This window comes from Nerophis lumbriciformis, linkage group LG07 (assembly GCF_033978685.3).
Source record: "Nerophis lumbriciformis linkage group LG07, RoL_Nlum_v2.1, whole genome shotgun sequence".
NCBI lineage: Eukaryota > Metazoa > Chordata > Actinopteri > Syngnathiformes > Syngnathidae > Nerophis > Nerophis lumbriciformis.
The window spans coordinates 29079778-29100000 of NC_084554.2; the positions used below are offsets into that span (position 1 = coordinate 29079778).

Sequence of the window (20223 nt, forward strand, 5' to 3'; positions counted from 1 at the left end):
CTCGTCCCATCCTTGTTTGTGAATGACTGAGCATTTCATGGAATCTACTTTTATATCCAATCATGGCACCCACCTGTTCCCAATTTGCCTGTTCACCTGTGGGATGTTCCAAATAAGTGTTTGATGAGCATTCCTCAACTTTATCAGTATTTATTGCCACCTTTCCCAACATCTTTGTCACGTGTTGCTGGCATCAAATTCTAAAGTTAATGATTATTTGCAAAAAACAATTGTTTTATCAGTTTGAACATCAAATATGTTGTCTTTGTAGCATATTGTTGAAAATGATTTGCAAATCATTATATTCCGTTTATATTTACATCTAACACAATTTCTCAACTCATATGGAAACGGGGTTTGTACGTTGAAAAGGATTTGCAAATTATTGTATTCTGTTTTTATTTACAAATTACACAACGTGCCAACTTCATTGGTTTTGGGTATTGTATATACGTACATGCATGTATACATGTATATGTTTTGTTTTATTTGTATTATTGCACACATGTTTAAAGTGCAATATCTATGTTGATGATGTGCATTTATGAAACAAAAGAATGAAAGTTATTGCGAGCAGAAAAGTGTTTGTTGATTTGAACTTTATTCCCTAAAACAGTGGTCCCCAACCACCGGGCCGCGGCCCGGAAACGGGCCGCCGAAGGATTGTACCGGGCCGCACAAGAAAGGTTTTTTCTCTTTTTTTTTTTATTTTTTATTAAATCAACATAAAAAACACAATATATACGTTATATATCAATATAGATCAATACAGTCTGCAGGGATACAGTCCGTAAGAACACATGATTGTATTTCTTTATGAAAAAAATAAATAAAATAAAACCCTCCCCCCCGGTCCGTGGGACAAATTATCAAGCGTTGACCGGTCCGTAGCTACAAAAAGGTTGGGGACCACTGCCCTAAAATACTCATTGAGGCTCAAAAGTGTGCTTTATCCAATTACTCAATTAATTAAAAAATAAATAAAAAACGCTGTATGTGATTGATTATTTGATCACTAAAATAACTGACAACTGCAGCCCTGGTAAGTACTGACTTTAAAAGCAATGTGGTACATTGTTACAGTTTACAATTGGCAATACTGCTTTAGGAATCGGTGCAGTTGCCTTTTTTATTTTATTTTTTTATTTTTTATAGTTCCAATCAATTTTTTTTCTCGTTTCAGAAGCACCTATTATGCAGCACCTATTAATTGATGAAATCATTTAACACATGTGTCATCCTTTTCATGTCACCTCCAAGTACCTCCATTAACAAAAAAATAAATAGGGACCATTGCAAATTGATATGCAGGCGATGATGACAGAAGCGGCGACAGCTTATTATTTGCTGCTGGGACCTCTGGCTCAGTGGCTGTGACACAACCCATCAGGGGGAAGCGCTCATCAGGCTCCGCCCGCTAACGATGTGCTTCCAATTAAGAGCACTCTGTGATCACAGCAGAGGATTTGTGTAAACACAGAGAGGAGCGATGTGGCAGAGGAACAGAGCGGGGTGATAAGGAAGAGTCAAGTCTTGCATAAAATATACAGCAGTAAATAAGAAAGATGCAATGGGAGATAGTGTGTGTGTGAGTGTGTGCGGGGAGAGTTTATTGCCTAGTTTAGAGAGCATGGCAGCTTGGCGTTGACACTAATGACTGTAATTATACAACCACTGATTGGGTTAAAACACTAATTACACACAACAACGTTTGCGTTAAAACAGATGTTTACACAGGCGTCGCGCCAAGCATGCATGGTCGCATCCTCCCATAAATCTCGCACAGTTGTCTCTCCAGCTGCGAATCGGGCCTTTGCATCACCATCATGTTTATTTTGCACAGCTGCACACTCTTGGGAAGACATATTTCCGAGAGGCAATTAAACAGATCAAAGTGTTTCCTTTTTTTTTTTTTCCAGCAGTGAATGTTGGCTGTTTGATAATTATTGTGTGAAATTAAACGGTCCAGAAGGGTCAGTTGCAATTATTTTCCGTCATTTGCAGGAAATTTGGCTAAATGACTGTGCCTGTTTAATGTGGGGTGAGCCAAATTGCATTCTGTCAAATGGTGCATGTGGATTTGTGTTTATTTCTTTATTTTGGAAGTTCCTTTTCTGTTGTTAAACGCAAAAAATAAAAACAAGCACGGACGAGGATTGAAAGCATCAGTGCCTCCTTGCTCCTCATTTTCCAAATGAATGAATCTATGCTGCACAGACTGTATGACAATGCATCACAACATTAGGTAATAGGTACACCTGCGCCACAAATGTTGCTTTTTCACAGATACAAATGCTGAATTTAATTGGAACACTGAGGAACTACGGAACTAATTAGCATATTCAAATGCGATGCAAGTTTCCAATATTGGAACCCTTTTATGAGGTTACCAAAATATTAGGACCTCCTTTTAGTGACTTTTTTTGTTTTGTATTAGAGATCATTGTTTATCTCTCCATTTATTTTGAAAAAAATGGAAAGAGAAAAAAATAGGATATACTCAGAGTGCCACGAGCCGATATTGATATTGGCCGGATATCTGCAGAAAAACAAAAGAATACAACAATATAAGTAGTCCTGAAGCACCTTTTATTGTGCAAAGCTAAAGAGTTGGTTAATATCTAAATGTCCTTCACTAAGGTAAAAACGGTAGGCACACAATATCACACATGTTAAACACACGTAATAAGTGTCCTTGATTGAACAATATTACAGTCTAAAACACATTTGTCAATATAAACAAATATCAAATAATTATAGATGCATGTTACGTACACATACAAAGTCTTACCAAGGCGTAATACAAAGTATCCAGTAACAAACATGTCCGCATCATTTAACTTACTGCATCATGAGCGTAATCTGGCCCGCCACATGATGTAAAGTGGCCCACCACTTCATTTTATGTGGTCTTGCCACACTCTTTTATGTGGTCCGCCGCATCATTAAAGTAGCTTGCCGCATCATTTTATGTGATATGCCGCATTTTTCAAAGTGGCCCTCCACACCACTTTAAGTGATATGCCGCATAATTTAAAGTGACCCCGCCACATCATCTGCTAGGAAAAGGCTGGAAATATTACATCACTTTCTGTATAATTCTTTCAATTTTGGCAGAAAAATATTTTGCATCCAATTGCATATGTTGTTCATTTTAATGTTATTATGGAGCAAGAACCCTGCCAGTAAGATTTGGTATCGAACAACAAAAATGACATTGTAGAAATAGTTGTATTGGCACCCAAACAAGTTTTGGCAACAAATAAATGCAAACATTCAAAAAATACTCTATTTTTGGTAGATATTTTATTTGTATTTTTTTTACAAATACATTTTGTTGACTTTTACAGTTGAAATCACATTTGACAATCATACTTTGCTCACTCAGACCCTTCATACAAGCACACATCCACTCATCCACACTCACATGCATGCTTGAGAAGAGAGGCTTTAACAACTCAAGGCTAACAGTATGGACATTATTAGAAAAAGTACCCAGATATTGTATATATCCATCCATCCTGCACTGGCTCAGGATCAGCAGACGATTCAGACCATAGGACATGGGTGTCCAACTCTGGCCCGCGGGCCAAATTTGGCCCGCCGTGTAATTTCACTTGGCCCTTGAGGCGATATCAAATTAACACTAGAGCTGGCCCGCCGATTATATTCAGCGGCGGTGCCGCTGAATCACCGCATTCACCGCTAATTCTCATACTTGCCAACCCTCCCGGGAGACTCCCACATTTCAGTGCCCCTCCCAAAAATCGTCACGTCCGCTTTTCACCCAGTCTAGCGAATGCTGGCCCAGTAACATAATGTGTGCGGCTTCAGCACGCACACACACACACGTGAATGCATACATACTTGGCCAACAGCGATACAGGTTACACTGACGGTGCTCGTATAAATAACTTTAACACTGTTAGAAATATGCGCCACACTGTGAATCCACACCAAACAAGAATGACAAACACATTTAGGGAGAACATCCGCACCGTAACACAACATAAACACAACAAAACAAATCCCCAGAATCCCATGCAACCCTAACTCTTCCGGGCTGCAATATACACCCCCGCTACCACCAAACCACCCCCTCCCCAACCCCGCCCACCTCAACCGACGCACGAAGGGGTTGGGTTGGTGGTAGCGGAGGTGTATTTTGCAGTTCGGAAGAGTTAGGGCTGCATGGGATTCTGGGTATTTGTTTTGTTGTGTTTATGTTGTGTTACTGTGCGGATGTTCTCCCAAAATGTGTTTGTCATTCTTGTTTGGTGTGGATTCACAGTGTGGCGCATATTTCTAACAGTGTTAAAGTTATTTATACGGGCACCGTCAGTATAACCTGTATCGCTGTTGGCCAAGTATGCATTGCATTTACGTGTGTGAGTGCGTGCTGAAGTCGCACATATTTTGTGATTGGGCCGGCACGTTGTTGGAATGGATGAAAAGCAAACGTGACGACAGCTCGTGGAGGACGATAAACGCAGTGCCTTTAAAGCACGCCCCCAAGACTGTGGTCCGACATTAATGAACTAGCATCCAAGAAAAGATGTCAGGTATCTGGCTTGGGCACATCAGATTAGATCAGTGTCTTGCAAACTGAGCAGTTTAAAGTCCTGAATGGTTGGTTTATTCATTGTTATTTTATTTTCTAATTTATTAGCCTGTGGAAAAAGTTAAAGTTGATATTTACCTCAGAAGGCTGCAAATAGAAAAGAGGCATTACATTTTTATTTAAATTGTATTTGATATGCCATTGATATTTTTTAATTATTATTATTTGAAACTCGATATTGCATGTCACTATAAAGTTATACAAGCCTTGCTTGTTCAATATTCAATAAAAACTTGTTCGGGTCCCTATTAAAAGGTTCATTTGTTCAACCTTGGCCCGCGGCTTTGTTCAGTTTTAAATTTTGGCCCATTCTGTATTTGAGTTTGACACCCCTGTTCTAAGCAAGATGGATGAATATTCCTCGGCATCAAGGATCCCAAGGAAGTGATCACTAGATCACCTACCGGGGAGCTCTCCACCGTTCACACTTAAAAAAGAAGAAGAAATTAAAATTTTCGTGGCTTGATCAGACAAAATAATTAAAAAAAGTAAATAAATAAATTTAAAAAAGACACAAAAAAAAGCAAGTAAACTGTGACAAAACCATATCAAAAGTGACACAAAAAAGCAATGATAGTTTGGGAACAATACAAAAAATAATAACAATAATAAAAAAGGAATACAACTACAAAAAAGATACAAACATGTTTTTATTTTTGTTTTTCCTTTTTCCCTCGCTTCTTCCCTCTCCTTTCTTTCCCCTCTTATTTCTTTTTCTTTCCCCTTTCCTTTTTCCCCTCCCTTTTCTCGAGAAAAAAAAAGAAGGAAAAAATGTCTATAAGTTATGATTCAATATATGTCAGTAAAGGCTTCCAGGTTAGTTCCCATTTATTCATATTTGTAGAGTTTCTAAATCTTACTTTTTCAAGAGTCATTACGTTCACAAGTTCATTTAACCAGTTCCTGAAGTTGGGTGCAGATGGAGTTTTCCACTCTTGGAGAATGAGTCTTTTGGCCAAAACCGTCCCGAGAAGCAACACAGCTGTAATAAACAAAATCATATCCCTGTCAGGGACAAGTTTTCTCTGATACACCCCCGAGTAAAAGAAGAAGATGCTGGACCAAAATGGTTAAATAATCGGACATTCCCAAAACATTTTTATTTTTTTTAAATCATGATATGTTTCCAATGCCAGTATTGCTTTTTTTCAACACCTTTACAGTTTCCGTGTGTTTTAAAGGTTTTTATGATCAACTTTTTTTTTTCCACATTCGCTTATCTTTTTTACGAGTTTGTTTATTTTTTTTCCCCAGTTTCACTTCTTTTTTTTAAGGTTTCAACCTAAAGGCAGCGTTTTAGCGTGAGAGCCGGGCGCCTGTGGGCGGGGCTTACAACAAGTTTACCCGGAAGCAGTTTTACTGGACTTGAGCATGCAAGTAAAACACCGTAGAAGAAGAAAGGAGGTCCGATGGTGTCTAAATTAAGTCTAAAAAAGCTTCAAAACATGAAATTGTGAAGGGAAAGTTGTTTTTGCACTTATCTTGTATGTGTTGCTGCCCATTCATCTTCTGCTCAGAGAGATTGTTGTAGTTGTAAACATGATACAGTGACCTACTTTATTACTCTTTGACCACTTCGTAAAGCACTCTGGTCAACTTTGTTACTTTCACAATTGGTTTTATATATGCACTAAGAGGTTATTAGGATATATTTATTTTATTTATTAAATGTCTGATTTATTACTATGTATACATTCAATGTTATTCTTAACAGGGGGGAAACATTCATCTCTTTACAAAGCAAACAAAATAACGTTAAAGCAATTACTCATATTTATCAGTTATGATACAGTTAACGGAGGATTTATTATATGATTGTTTACGTTTTTTAAATAAAATGGAACAAGGCAGTCAACCATCAGCTTCGCTCACTTGATGATGTTCTGTAGTTGGATGTCCTCTCAGAAACATGCCTGTGAAGTTAGTCCAGATGTCCGACAAAGGCAGACATCTTGTTTGTCTTTTTTGTTTAGTTATATACAGCAACATCACAAAGTACTCCACAGATATTATTTTTAAAGATGTTTTAATGTAATTGTTAATAGAAATGTATCCACTAAAAGTCCAGCCTATTTTTTAAATTTATTTTAAACAATCCCCCAGCTCTACATTATAGCAGTGGATGTTTTAAAAACATGTTGTAGGTTGTACTTTCAAATGTAGAGGTAAATATTATGTGGAACATCATTTAGGATAGCTGGATGTATCCCCCTATTTTGTATTATTTGCAATTAAGGCAGAAATAGCGGTAGTTTTATCACATTGTTTATACAAGTCAAAATACTACTTGACAATACAATAGGACACACAATAAGACATGAGTCCACCTATTTAGGTGTAAACATAGAGATAAAAAGATAGGCAAGGCAACTTTATTTGTATAGCGCTTTTCATACACAAGACAGACTTACAGTGCTTCACAGACAACAAAGTGAAATGAAAGAAAATAAAAGCAAAATTAAAATGCAGATAATAAAAATAAAAACAGTGCGGACGTTAAAAGTTAAAAGATTAAAAGATTTAGCTGAAAGCTAAGGTGAACATAAAAGTTTTCAGTCTAGTTTTAAAAGTAGTCAGAGTTGGGGAAAGTCTGACATCTTCAGGAAGTTTATTCCAGCTATTTGTTGCATAGTGACTGAATGATGCTCTCCCGTGATTTGAGATTACTCTGGGAACCGCTAACAGATTGGTCTCAGAAGATCTTAGTGATCTAGAGGGCTTATATAGTGGGAGCATATCAGTGATATACTTCGGCCCTAGACCATGTAGTGATTTATATGTGAGCAGGAGGATTTTGAAATCAATTATCTGATGTACAGGAAGCCAATGTAAGGATTTAAGAATTGGTGTAATGTGCTCACATTTTTTGGTTTTTGTTAGAATTCTAGCAACAGCGTTCTGAACAAGCTGTAGCTGCCTGACAGTTTTTTTGGGAAGACCTGCAAGGAGACCATTACAATAGTCTAGCCTACTGGTAATAAAGGCATGTACAAGTTTTTCCAAGTCTTGAGCTGACATGAGCCCTCTAAGTCTTGTTACATTTTTGAGGTGATAGTAGGCCGATTTTGTTACTGATTTGATGTGACTGTCGAAATGTAAATCAGAATTTAAAATAACCCCAAGATTTCTGGCTTTATTTGAGGTTTTCAGGGACAGTGATTGAAGGTATTGGATGACTTTAAACCTTTCTTTTTTAGCACCGAAAACAATTATCTCAGTTTTATCTTCATTTAGTTGTAGGAAATGTTGGCACATCCAGTGTTTGACTTGCTCAATGCACTGGCACAGAAGATCTATGGGGCGATAGTCATTTGGTGATAGCGCTACATAGATTTGGGTGTCATCGGCATAGCAATGATGGTCAATGTTATTATTTTGCATGATTTGTTCTAATGGGAGCATATAGATGTTAAATAAAGTCGGCCCCAAGATTGAACCTTGGGGGACTCCACACGTTACGTTGGTTGGTTCTGATACAAAGTCACCAATGGAAACAAAATAGTTCCTATCTTGTAGATATGACTTGAACCAGCTTAAAACTGTGCCTGAGATCCCCACCCAGTTTTCCAACCTGTCCAAAGATAGATCAGATGTAAGGCTTTACTGCCAAACACTGAGTATATATTATATTACTCATGTCACACCAAGCTTTACATGTCTGGTGTTAAATGCTTTAAATGAATAAATATAGCTACACTTACATTTTAGAGTCGCTTTTTTCCCTATGCGCGGAAATGTAACAAAGTATTGTTCCTTACAAAGTTTCGACAAATATCACGGCTCTATCAAGACAAACATTGACATTTAAAAAGTACATAATCAATTTCTGTACTGCTTGTACGACATCCTGAAAGTATGGCTCGGTTATCACGAAGATATCATATATTTTTAAAACTTGATTTAGACGCCATGGGTCCTCCTTTCTACTTTTACGGTCTTTTACTTGCATGCCCAAATCCAGTAAAACTGCTTCCGGGTAAACTTGTGGTAAACCTCGCCCGCAGGCCCCCGCCCCTCATGTTAAAATGTTTGTATCGTTAATAAAAGAAGCGAAACCGAAAAAAAGAAACAAAAGCGTAAAAAAGAGAAGCTATCATAAAAACCTTTGAAACACACAAAAACAATAAAAGTGAATATTGGCATTGAAAGCATGTCTTCATTGGAAAAAATATCCACCAATATTTTCATTTATTTGTTGACAAAACATGTTTCGGTGCCAAAACAACTTTTTCTACACTGTCAATTTCTTTTTTCGACACCAAATCTTAGTGGCAGTGTTTTGGCTCCATTTGTTATCTGAGCCTGCAACAAGCAATCAATATGTTAGTAAAAGTTATAGTAATCAAAAAGAGTTTTCTGTGCAAATGGTGTAACGAGGTTAGTATACATTTCGATTCACTGTTACATGCCATAATTGTGATGTGGCTCTCAAAAAAACGAATTTGACACACCTGCCCGAGTGTCCGTCCCTCTTTAAACATCCTAGAGCCTTTTTATGACCTCCAAATGTGCCAAAAATCGTTCATCTCACCCACTTGTTTGCTCAACTTTTGCAAAAAGGAAGTCACCTTTTGAAGTTTTGGGGTTTTTATGACGATAGGAACAATATTCCCATTTTATTTTTTTTAAGTATATTCACTTCACATCAACAACAGAACCAATGTTGTACTACAAAGAAGGAAGCAAGCAATCATTAATAACACAAGAGGTCAGTGTTTTTCAACCACTGTGCCGCGACAGTGTGCCGTGGGAGATTATCTAATTTCACCTATTTGGGTTAAAAATATTTTTTGCAAACCAGTAATTACAGTCTGAAAATGATGTGTTGTTGTTGGGTGGTTGGTGCTGTGTAGAGCTCGGCAGAGTAACCGTGTAATACTCTTCCATATCAGTAGCTGGCAGCCGGTAGCTAATTGCTTTGTAGATGTCGGAAACAGTGGGAGGCAGGGTGCAGGTAAAAAGGTGTCTAATGCTTAAACCAAAAATAAACAAAAGGTGAGTGCCCCTAAGAAAAGGCATTAAAGCTTAGGGAAGGCTATGCAGAGCAAACTAAAAATTAACTGGCTACAAAGTAAACAAAAACAGAATGCTGGACGACAGCAAAGACTTACTGTGGAGCAAAGACAATGTACATCCGAACATGACATGACAATCAACAATGTCCCCACAAAGGAGGATAAAAACAACTGAAATGTTCTTGATTGCTAAAACAAAGTAGATGCGGGAAATATCGCTCAGAGAAAGACATGAAACTGCTACAGGAAAATACCAAAAAAAGAGAAAAAGCCACCAAAATAGGAGCGCAAGACAAGAACTAAAACACTACACACAGGAAAACAGCAAAAAACTCAAAATAAGTCACGCCGTGATGTGACAGGCGGTGAAAGTACACCTACTTTGAGACAAGAGTTACATTGATGCATGCTTGGTTATGGTTTAAAGTCATATCCAACAATTGCGACAACGACGCTTTACTGTCAACTGAGTTTCGTTTTTAATACATTTCTGCTGGTGGTGTGCCTCCGGATTTTTTAAACGCAAAGAATGTGCCTTGGCTCAAAAAAGTTTGAAAAACACTGCAATAGGTCATTATACACAACTTTACTCCCAAGCAGTAGTGTGCTATCAGGACCAGCAAGGCCTTCTCTCCTGGCCTAACATAACCAGTAATCATGATCATAATTAAAGATACAAATAATGTTTTTATTTACTTTCCCTAAATATCTAAAAGTATTCATATTCTCTTCATGTCATATTATGCTCCTTCCAGGGCTGTTGTTTTTAGTTTTAGTTTGTATCCAATCAGAATTCAGCTAGCTTGTGTTGCCATGCTGTACCAAATCTGCCCGAGGCCTTCAGAATCAACAATGCGGGTGTCCGTGCACTGTAAGTGAACGGACACATACAGTTGATAGACAGTTGCGATCAGATCACAAGTTGTTGACAGTAGCCTATCTAGGTAGCCTGATGTTAACGAGACTGTGATTGGACACTCACTTGTCACTCCAAAGTGAGTATCCATTCACAAGTTTCAATTTAGCAGGAAGCGGGAAGTGTTGCACCGTTGCCAGACCGGGATAGCAGAGAAGGAGAACAAAATGTAGATGCCAGATGTATTGTAGCATACCGGAAGAGTTGGTGCTGCAGGGAATTCTGGGAACTTGTTTTGTTGTGCTGCAAATATTCTCCCGAAATGTGTTTCTCATTGTTGTTTAGTGTGGTTTCACTATATGGCACATGTTTATGACAGTGTTGGCGTTGTTCATGCGGCCACCCTTAGTGTGACATGTATGGCTGTTGACTAAGTATGCCTTCATTCACGTGTGCGTTTGAAATTAGCATTATTCAAAATGGCATTGATCGGACGGAGTGGAATCTTTGCTTGACATCTTCAACCAAAGCCCATTATTAACCCATCAAATGCTACAATTTACTTACGAGACCATTTTCAAAAAGGATATACAAAGAGAAACTACTTCTTGTGAGACGATGTCGGGGCGGTATAGCTCGGTTGGTAGAGTGGCCGTGCCAGCAACTTGAGGGTTCCAGGTTCGATCCCCGCTTCCGCCATCGTAGTAACTGCCGTTGTGTCCTTGGGCAAGACACTTTACCTGCCTGCTCCCAGTGCCACCCACACTGGTTTAAATGTAACTTAGATATTGGGTTTCACTATGTAAAGCGCTTTGAGTCATTAGAGAAAAAGCGCTATATAAATATAATTCACTTCACTTCACTAATGTGGAAAAGCTCGCCATTTACACTCGAATCAGCCGACGACGAGGGGTACCAGTGGTTTATACGGCGTCAAATAGTGAGTTCAAATTTTTTTTTTTTTCACGTTTAGTATGTTATTTGCAATTTTAATTTTGACAGTACCACATAAGATATCAATCAATCAATCTTTATTTATATAGCCCTAAATCACAAGTGTCTCAAAGGGCTGCACAAGCCACAACGACATCCTCGGTACAAAGCCCACATACGGGCAAGGAAAAACTCACCCCAGTGGGACGTCGATGTGAATGACTATGAGAAACCTTGGAGAGGACCGCATATGTGGGTAACCCCCCCCCCCTCTAGACCGAAAGCAATGGATGTCGAGTGGGTCTGACATAATATTGTGAGAGTCCAGTCCATAGTGGATCCAACATAATAGTAAGAGTCCAGTCCATAGTGGGGCCAGCAGGACACCATCCCGAGCGGAGACGGGTCAGCAGCGCAGAGATGTTCCCAGCCGATGCACAGGCGGGGTGGTCCAGAGTCGGGACCACCCCGGGTCCCGACTCTGGACAGCCAGCACTTCATCCATGGCCACCGGACCTGTGCCCCCCAACCCCCCCCCCCCCCCCCCCAACCCCCCCCCCCCCTCAAGGAAAAGGGGAGCAGAGGAGAAAAGAAAAGAAACGGCAGATCAACTGGTCTAACAGGGGGGCTATTTAAAGGCTAGAGTATACAAATGAGTTTTAAGATGGGACTTAAATGCTTCTACTGAGGTAGCATCTCTAATTGTTACCGGGAGGGCATTCCATAGTACTGGAGCCCGAATAGAAAACGCTCTATAGCCCGCAGACTTTTTTTGGGCTCTGGGAATCACTAATAAGCCGGAGTTCTTTGAACGCAGATTTCTTGCCGGGACATATGGTACAATGCAATCGACAAGATAGGACGGAGCTAGACCGTGTAGTATTTTATACGTAAGTAGTAAAACCTTAAAGTCACATCTTAAGTGCACAGGAAGCCAGTGCAGGTGAGCCAGTATAGGCGTAATATGATCAAACTTTCTTGTTCTTGTCAAAAGTCTAGCAGCCGCATTTTGTACCAACTGTAATTTTTTAATGCTAGACATAGGGAGACCCGAAAATAATACGTTACAGTAGTCGAGACGAGACGTAACGAACGCATGAATAATGATCTCAGCGTCGCTAGTGGATAAAATAGAACGAATTTTAGCGATATTACGGAGATGAAAGAAGGCCGTTTTAGTAACACTCTTAATGTGTGATTCAAACGAGAGAGTTGGGTCGAAGATAATACCCAGATTCTTTACTGATTCGCCTTGTGTAATTGTTTGGTTGTCAAATGTTAAGGTGGTATTATTAAATAAATGTCGGTGTTTAGCAGGACCGATAATCAGCATTTCCGTTTTCTTGGCGTTGAGTTGCAAGAAGTTAGCGGACATCCATTGTTTAATTTCATTAAGACACGCCTCCAGCTGACTACAATCCGGCGTGTTTGTCAGCTTTAGGGGCATGTAGAGTTGGGTGTCATCAGCATAACAATGAAAGCTAACACCGTATTTGCGTATGATGTCGCCTAGCGGCAGCATGTAAATACTAAAGAGTGCAGGGCCAAGAACCGAACCCTGAGGAACTCCGCACGTTACCTTAACATAGTCCGAGGTCACATTATTATGGGAGACGCATTGCATCCTGTCAGTAAGATAAGAGTTAAACCACGACAAAGCTAAGTCTGACATACCAATACGTGTTTTGATATGCTCTAATAAAATATTATGATCGACGGTATCGAAAGCAGCGCTAAGATCAAGAAGCAGCAACATAGATGACGCATCAGAATCCATCGTTAGCAGTAGATCATTAGTCATTTTTGCGAGGGCTGTCTCCGTAGAGTGATTTGCCCTGAAACCGGATTGAAAAGGTTCACAGAGATTGTTAGACACTAAGTGTTCATTTAGCTGCTGTGCGACAATTTTTTCGAGGATTTTCGAAATAAAGGGAAGGTGGGACACCGGTTGTAATTGCTGATGCGTTTGAATTGATTTTTAATTGTGCCTGAAAATAACCCAGTTTGTACACTGTTGAGGTGACTCAATGCCCAGAAGGGCTTGAATGTGTTTCTGTATAGTATTTCTCCAGTAATGGTCTTGTGGTGACATCAATTATGGTATTTTGAGAGGTAACCATTGAAGTCAGACATCACTGAAGGCCTAGGTGGGAAACACACGTCCCGCCACTGCTCCCAAGTGTGACATGCTTCACACCCACAGCTGAGTAGCGCAGCTTTTCACTATTTTAAAGCGCATGCAGAGGTAGATAAAGTTGCTTATTAGTGTTTACTTATCTAACATTTCAGTACGCTTTTGCAGCTCAAGTAGAGCACAATCAAGTCTTTGCATCCTCGCCTCGCATAGAAAATATCCTGTATGGCTTTTTTAACAGTACATTAACATAGGGGCGGTACAGTGGTACTTTAATGGCCTAAGAAGTCTTCAATAAAGTATTTAGAGGATTTTTTTCCCCTTCTCAATGCTAACTGGACAGGTTCACTCAACCATGAAAGAAGAAGCGCAGCACGCTCCTCAGCCCGTACATTACGCCATTATCCTCTGCCGTTGATTTAATAGGCATATCTTCGGGATCTGAAAATAGCAGACAATTGTTTGTCTCTCACCCCCTCCGCCCCCCCAAAAATGTTGTTAATAAACACTTCAGTTCTTAAATGGCTTCTTGTGCTCTTAATGTTCCCCTGCATGTCTGCGACCGCGCTCATTTTGCTCGTGTGCTCTTTTGGATTTAATGATTTCCGGAACTCATTTGCTCGCTGTGGGTTTAGTAATAAGGTCTTCTGAATGTGCTTGTAATGAAGACAGATTCCTTTTTTTTTTTTTTTCGCCCCACATTTGGTTTGATTGAATGTGCCCCACAACAGTTTAAAAGTTTGCCGTGATACAACAAATGTGTACAACTGTACAATAAGGCTGTATAAATCTTTTAGAAGTGACTTAATAATTAAGGTGTGTGTTAATCATTAATGAACAGTTATAAATGACCTAGAACAGTCTTTAATCCAAACTGGGGGATCTTCACTTTGCAGTTCCCAGTTCCTGCAGCACTTTATTTGATCTATGTACATATTAGTAGAAATATAAAAAAAAGAATAGCTTAACTTACGAGCCTAATTGGTTCTGTGACGAAGCTCTTAACTCAAAGCACTTGCATCTCAAATCAACATCTCCCATTGAAATTAATTTAATTGATGCTTGCTTCCCCCAAAATAGCACCATTTTAACGTGTAACGTGCTTTAAAAAAAAAAATATATATATATATATATATTTTAGTTATGAAATATTGTATGAAAACAATACAATTGTCACAGCCTTATTTGGAGTTTCTTGGTATTTTCCTGTGTGTTGCGTTCAAGTTCCTGTCCTGCGCTCTTATTTTGTAGTTTTCACTTCCTCTTCTCCTGCAGCAGCTTCACACCTGCCTTTGAGCGCGAGTCCCCACACCTGTTTTCTGTTTGTAATCGAGACTATTTAAGTTGTGCGAAAGCCTTCGTTCTTCGTCGGGACATTATTCATTATCTGTGGTCATGTCAAGTTCGATAGTACTTTGTATCGTAAGTCTTTGCTGTTGTCCAGCATTCTGATTTCCTTTACTTTGTAGCCTGTTTATGTTAGTTTTAGTCGTGCATAATCATCCCTATGTTTCAGTGCCTCTTCTAGCGGCGTTCATATTTTGCTTTCATTTTGTTTAGTGCGTAGGTGTCAAACCTATTTTAGCTCAGGGGCCACATGGAGGAAAGTCTATTCCCAGGTGGGCCTGACTGGTAAAATCATGGCATGATAACTTAAAAACAAAGACAAATTCAGATTGTTTTATTCGTTTTACTTGGGCCAAAAATAGAACAAGCGCGTTCTGAAAATGCACAACTCACAAATAATCCTTTTGACAAAACACTTCAAATTCTGATGAAAACAAATGTGTGCGGTCTGGAAAACACAAGGAACTCAGACTTCGTCTCAGTGTATCTAAAAAGCCAATGAACATGAAGTCACAGCCTCTCTGTGATTGAACAAAATAAATAACGCACTTCTAGGTGTCAAATACCTCATTTGTCATGTCCAGGTATTAACCCTGTGCTAACTCATCAAACTAACACACGCACACGCAGGTAGAAACTGTTGAAGATGGTTGAGTTACACTCACTTTAGTCATTTTTGACAGACATTTAGGGGCAATGAGGGCACCAAAGAGCAATGCGTTCAAAGCAGAAGACCTAAAACTGCAGGTTTTGCGTTTCATTTGTTCAAGGGGAGGAGCCACAGCCACGCGTTACCATAGCTATATGCGCTTTACTGCGTACCTCTTGCTTGGCCCCGGTATCAAGCGTTTGCTTGCCCAACAGAGTTGTTATTGCGACACCCAGTGGAAACATGTAGATCAGCAGTTTCTTTCATTAAACAATTTCAGCTCAATTTTATACTTAGCTCATCTTGCGGGCCGCACAAAACCTGTTTGCGGGCCTGATCCGGCCCATGGCCCGTACGTTTGACACGCCTGGTTTAGTGCATTAAAAAACCTTTTTACCTGCACGCTGCCTCCTCGCCCGGCTGCGTTTTGAAAGCACAACAAACCATCGTCTCACACGACACGTTCCTGACAACAATATATCAGTGTTTCTCTAACTTTTTTTCCACCAAAATCCACCTCAGAAAACACTTGGCGCTCCAAGTACCACCATAATGACCAATGTTAAAATACAGTAGCGTAGTAGGCCTAAGTATTAATTCAAAACAAAGCAGAGTTTTTATTTAACAGGTATGTTTAGTAGTTTTGGCCACTGTAACATACACACAATGCACAAAACGCAACAACGATACTCCTTATACAGTACATATTTACAGGCTTCTTTGGCCTACCACTAGATGGAGCCACTAGCGGTGTTTCCCCTCACCTGTGGCTGATTGGCACCTGGTCACACCTGGTGTCAATCAGCCGGCTGCTCGCTGTATTGTTAGCTGTTTCCTGATTCCTGTTTCCTGTATGCTGGTTCCGTTAGCTGTTTCCAGTTTGCCTGGTTCCTGATTCCTGTTTTCCTGCTTTTTATTTTTGACATTAAAAGTCATGTTTTTCTGCATCAAGCCTGCTATCTCTGCATCTTGGGGTTCGTCACCAACACTTTGTGACATACAGTAGTTTTATGGAGTAGTATAACAATGTACAGCATTTACCTTGGAGAGTGGACTTCTACAGTATCTCCTTCGAGCTGCTTCTCTGTCAAACACACCATCAGCAGCTTCTCCATATTTTCCTGTATACATGTCCGCGGTTAAGATATTATTTTAAAGTTTAAAGTTAAAGTACCACTGATAGTCACACACACACTAGGTGGGTTAAAATTATCCTCCTTTGACCCATCCCCTTGTTCCACCCCCTGGGAGGTGAGGGGAGCAGTGAGCGGTGGCCATGCTCGGGAATCATGTTGGTGATTTAAGCCCCAATTCCAACCCTTGATGCTGAGTGCCAAGCAGGGAGGTAATGGGTCCCATTTTTATAGTCTCTGGTATGACTAGGCCGGGGTTTGAACGTGCGACCTACCGATCTCAGGGCGGACACTCTAACCACAAGGCCACTGAGCAGGTCTTCAACATTTTTGGTTGACTGATTCTGCTTCAGTATAGTGCAGACTCGCAGTGACACGCTCAAATTGCTTCGCCAGGTTGGCTACCAATTGGTCATGTTTTTGATGATTTCTTTCTTTAATTCAGCAAATATCATTGGCTTCTTCTTCTCAGCACTGTTCTCCCCGCTCACTTTCTTCCTTCCAGTGCTCGGAAAAGAAATGTATGTCAATCTCGAGCTGTAAGCTAATGCGAGCGAGCCCTCTGCAAACTGCACTTTTAAATGTAAAATTGTTATGATTACCTGGTTACACTTTAGTATGGGGAACATATTCACCATTAATTAGTTGCTTATTAACATGCAAATTAGTAACATATTGGCTCTTAATTAGTCATTATTAAGTACATATTAATGCCTTATTCTGCATGGCCTTATTATACAACCAACCCTAACCCTAGTGTCCAAATAACTCTAAATTAAGTCTTTGTTACTTAGAATATGTTCCCCATACTAAAGTGTTACCGATTACCTTTATATAAAATAAGTGATGTTTTCCTTAAAATGTATTTTATATTGTCAGACTGGAAAAAGAGACTCGTGTGGCCTTGAATTTGGGCATACTGGCCGACATGCAGACCAAGTTGCAGCACAACATGGACGCCGTCGGACTGCTGAATCAACAAGTGAGAGCATGCACACACACACACACACACACACACACACACACACACACACACACACACATACACACACCACACAAGGCCCTGTTAGAAACACTGCAGCCCACCCGCTGTTGAGCTCACACAGCAGAGCAAGACTTCATACGTCCGACTTCAAAATAAGAGGCACGTACACGCGAGACGCACACATCCATCCATCTCCTCTTCCTGGGATAAAAGGTAGGAATGGGTGTGGTGTGGGCGGAGGAGAGCGAGGAGGCGGGATGAGAGCAAATGGTATTGGAGAAAAGCGGTGATGTCTCTTTCCAGCGGTAAATGAGTTCCCTTTGATGGCAGTGAGAGAGGGCTGTATATCAATACTGCTGTGCTGATCTCTCCATGACAGCGTAGGGAAATGGCCCGCTGTGATAAAACAATGTAGCGGGTGAGAAAAGAAACACACGTAGGGGGGAATATACTTTTTTTGTTTGTTTTGTCAACAAAAGAGTCAACAAATCACCAAAAGGAGGACAAATCAAAAGTGCTCTTCAGCCCACTCAGTTCTGCAAAAAGAAAACTCTAGGGTCTGAAAGAAGCGGCCTGCTGACTGACACTTGTTGACGTTGCGATGGTGTGTTGCTGTAATGTAAATGTGTGCACGTGAGGGAGGTAGGAACTTGTGTGACAGTGCATCTTTACATTGATCCAGTGGACTTTAGACACACGTAGTATGTAGCAGTGGTGTGCCGTCAGGGCCAGCAAAGCCTTCTCTGCTGGCCTAACATAACCAGAAATCATAATTAAAGATAACATTATTTGTGTAATTACTTTCCCTAAATATCTAAAAGTATTCATTGTAACGTTGGCGATGGCGAGGAGGCATGATGAGATGGATTGTTCCTCCGACGATGACAGTAGGAACTCCGGAGACAGCGTGCAGGTAGGGCAATGATTTATTAGCAATAAATAAATAATGTAAATGGGTTATACTTGTATAGCGTTTTTCTACCTTCAAAGTACTCAAAGCACTTTGATACTATTTCCACATTCACACACACATTCCCACACTGATGGCGGGAGTTACCATGCAAGGCCCTAACCAAGACCCATCAGGAGCAAGGGTGAAGTGTCTTGCTCAAGGACACAACGGATGTGACGAGGTTGGTAGAAGGTGGGGATTGAACCAGGAACCCTCAGGTTGCTGGCACGGTCACTCTCCCAACTTCGCCACGCCGTCCCCAATAAATCATTCACGAACAAAGGCAGGACGAAGTGATTTTTTTTAAGCAGGGTTGCATGAAGTACCTATACATAACGTTACGTTAGTCAATGTATCACACACAGTAACGTAACGTTAGACGGCGGTCAACAGCACCGCGTATTTTAGCCACCTACAAAAAGACAAACATAGTCAAATATAGGTCAGTTAAAATGTACACTATATGAAGAATATGTGTACATATTGCATAGGGCCCTGACATGTAAAAAGTACAACTCTGTTCATTGTTATGTTCATGTATTTGTTATGTTTTTCATGCGTACGCACACATCAACACATAAAGAGTATGAGATGAGATCAATGAGATAAGGTAAGAACAGGATAGAAACTGCTGTGGAATTAGTTCAAATGCAATATGCCATGGAAATACAATGTTAACACTTTTGTACAAATAAGTACAGTTGCACTTGTTTTTTGAAATGTGTTTATTCTGTAAAGGAATGAGTTAAATGTTTAAAATGACTGGTTTATAGTGCTATTATGAAGTGCAATTTTTGTTCCCTGCAATTTCAAATGCATTTGTTTTAATAAATAAATACAACGTTTTAAAAGCATACACAATCAGTGTAAATATATTAGTCTGTGGTTAAAAGCAGTGGTCCCCAACCACCGGCCCGGGAACCGGCACCGGTCCGCGACGCATTTGCTACCGAGCCGCACAGAGACATTAAATAAGTTATAATTGACCGCATTTTCTCCTACTTAACTTTGGCCAGTCCTACCAGACACACCAATAAGCTTGTTCATAGATGTATTACAAAACTCCTGATAGGAAGTCGCCATTTGCTAGATTTGATACATCTTTGTTACATGGGACAATGTACATGAACAAACATATCAAATGTAAAGGTGCCCAATCTTAGCCAAAAGCTAGGTTCCATCTGCAGTCCGCTGCAGGTTGATGACCTAAGATCAGGGCAGATCAGGAACAAAGTGACCATAGTAGGTAAATTGCATAAGGCAGATGGAAAAGTGCTAAATTGTTGCATATAATAATCGTGCAGAAGGAAGAAAATACACATCTCCTTTGGCCTAGTAAGTGAAAGTGCTGGTATGATTGCACACAGTCCTATTACTCAAGTAGTTAGCAATAACACATGTATTTACGCATGGAAAATTGGACCAAAAAAAGCTAACAGTGTATTTATGTATGAAATATTGCACAACATATGAATACATAACTTTTAGAAAGGAAATAAACAGGAATATATTGGAACTAATGGCAAGTATTTGTATCTTTATTATATATCCATGCTCTTGCCCTTGAATGTGATGTATCACCAATAACCCATCAGATA

At 39.9% G+C, this 20223-nt stretch overlaps 1 protein-coding gene across 1 annotated transcript in view; it reads left to right on the plus strand.

The window, feature by feature from the left end:
• Positions 1–20223, plus strand: part of LOC133605413 (uncharacterized) — a 646046-nt gene that overhangs the window by 334873 nt on the left and 290950 nt on the right. Inside the window, exon 23 of the mRNA XM_072913499.1 lies at positions 17568–17670. Within this exon, the coding sequence (XP_072769600.1) occupies positions 17568–17670 (103 nt within the window). The remainder of the gene's footprint in view (positions 1–17567; positions 17671–20223) is intronic.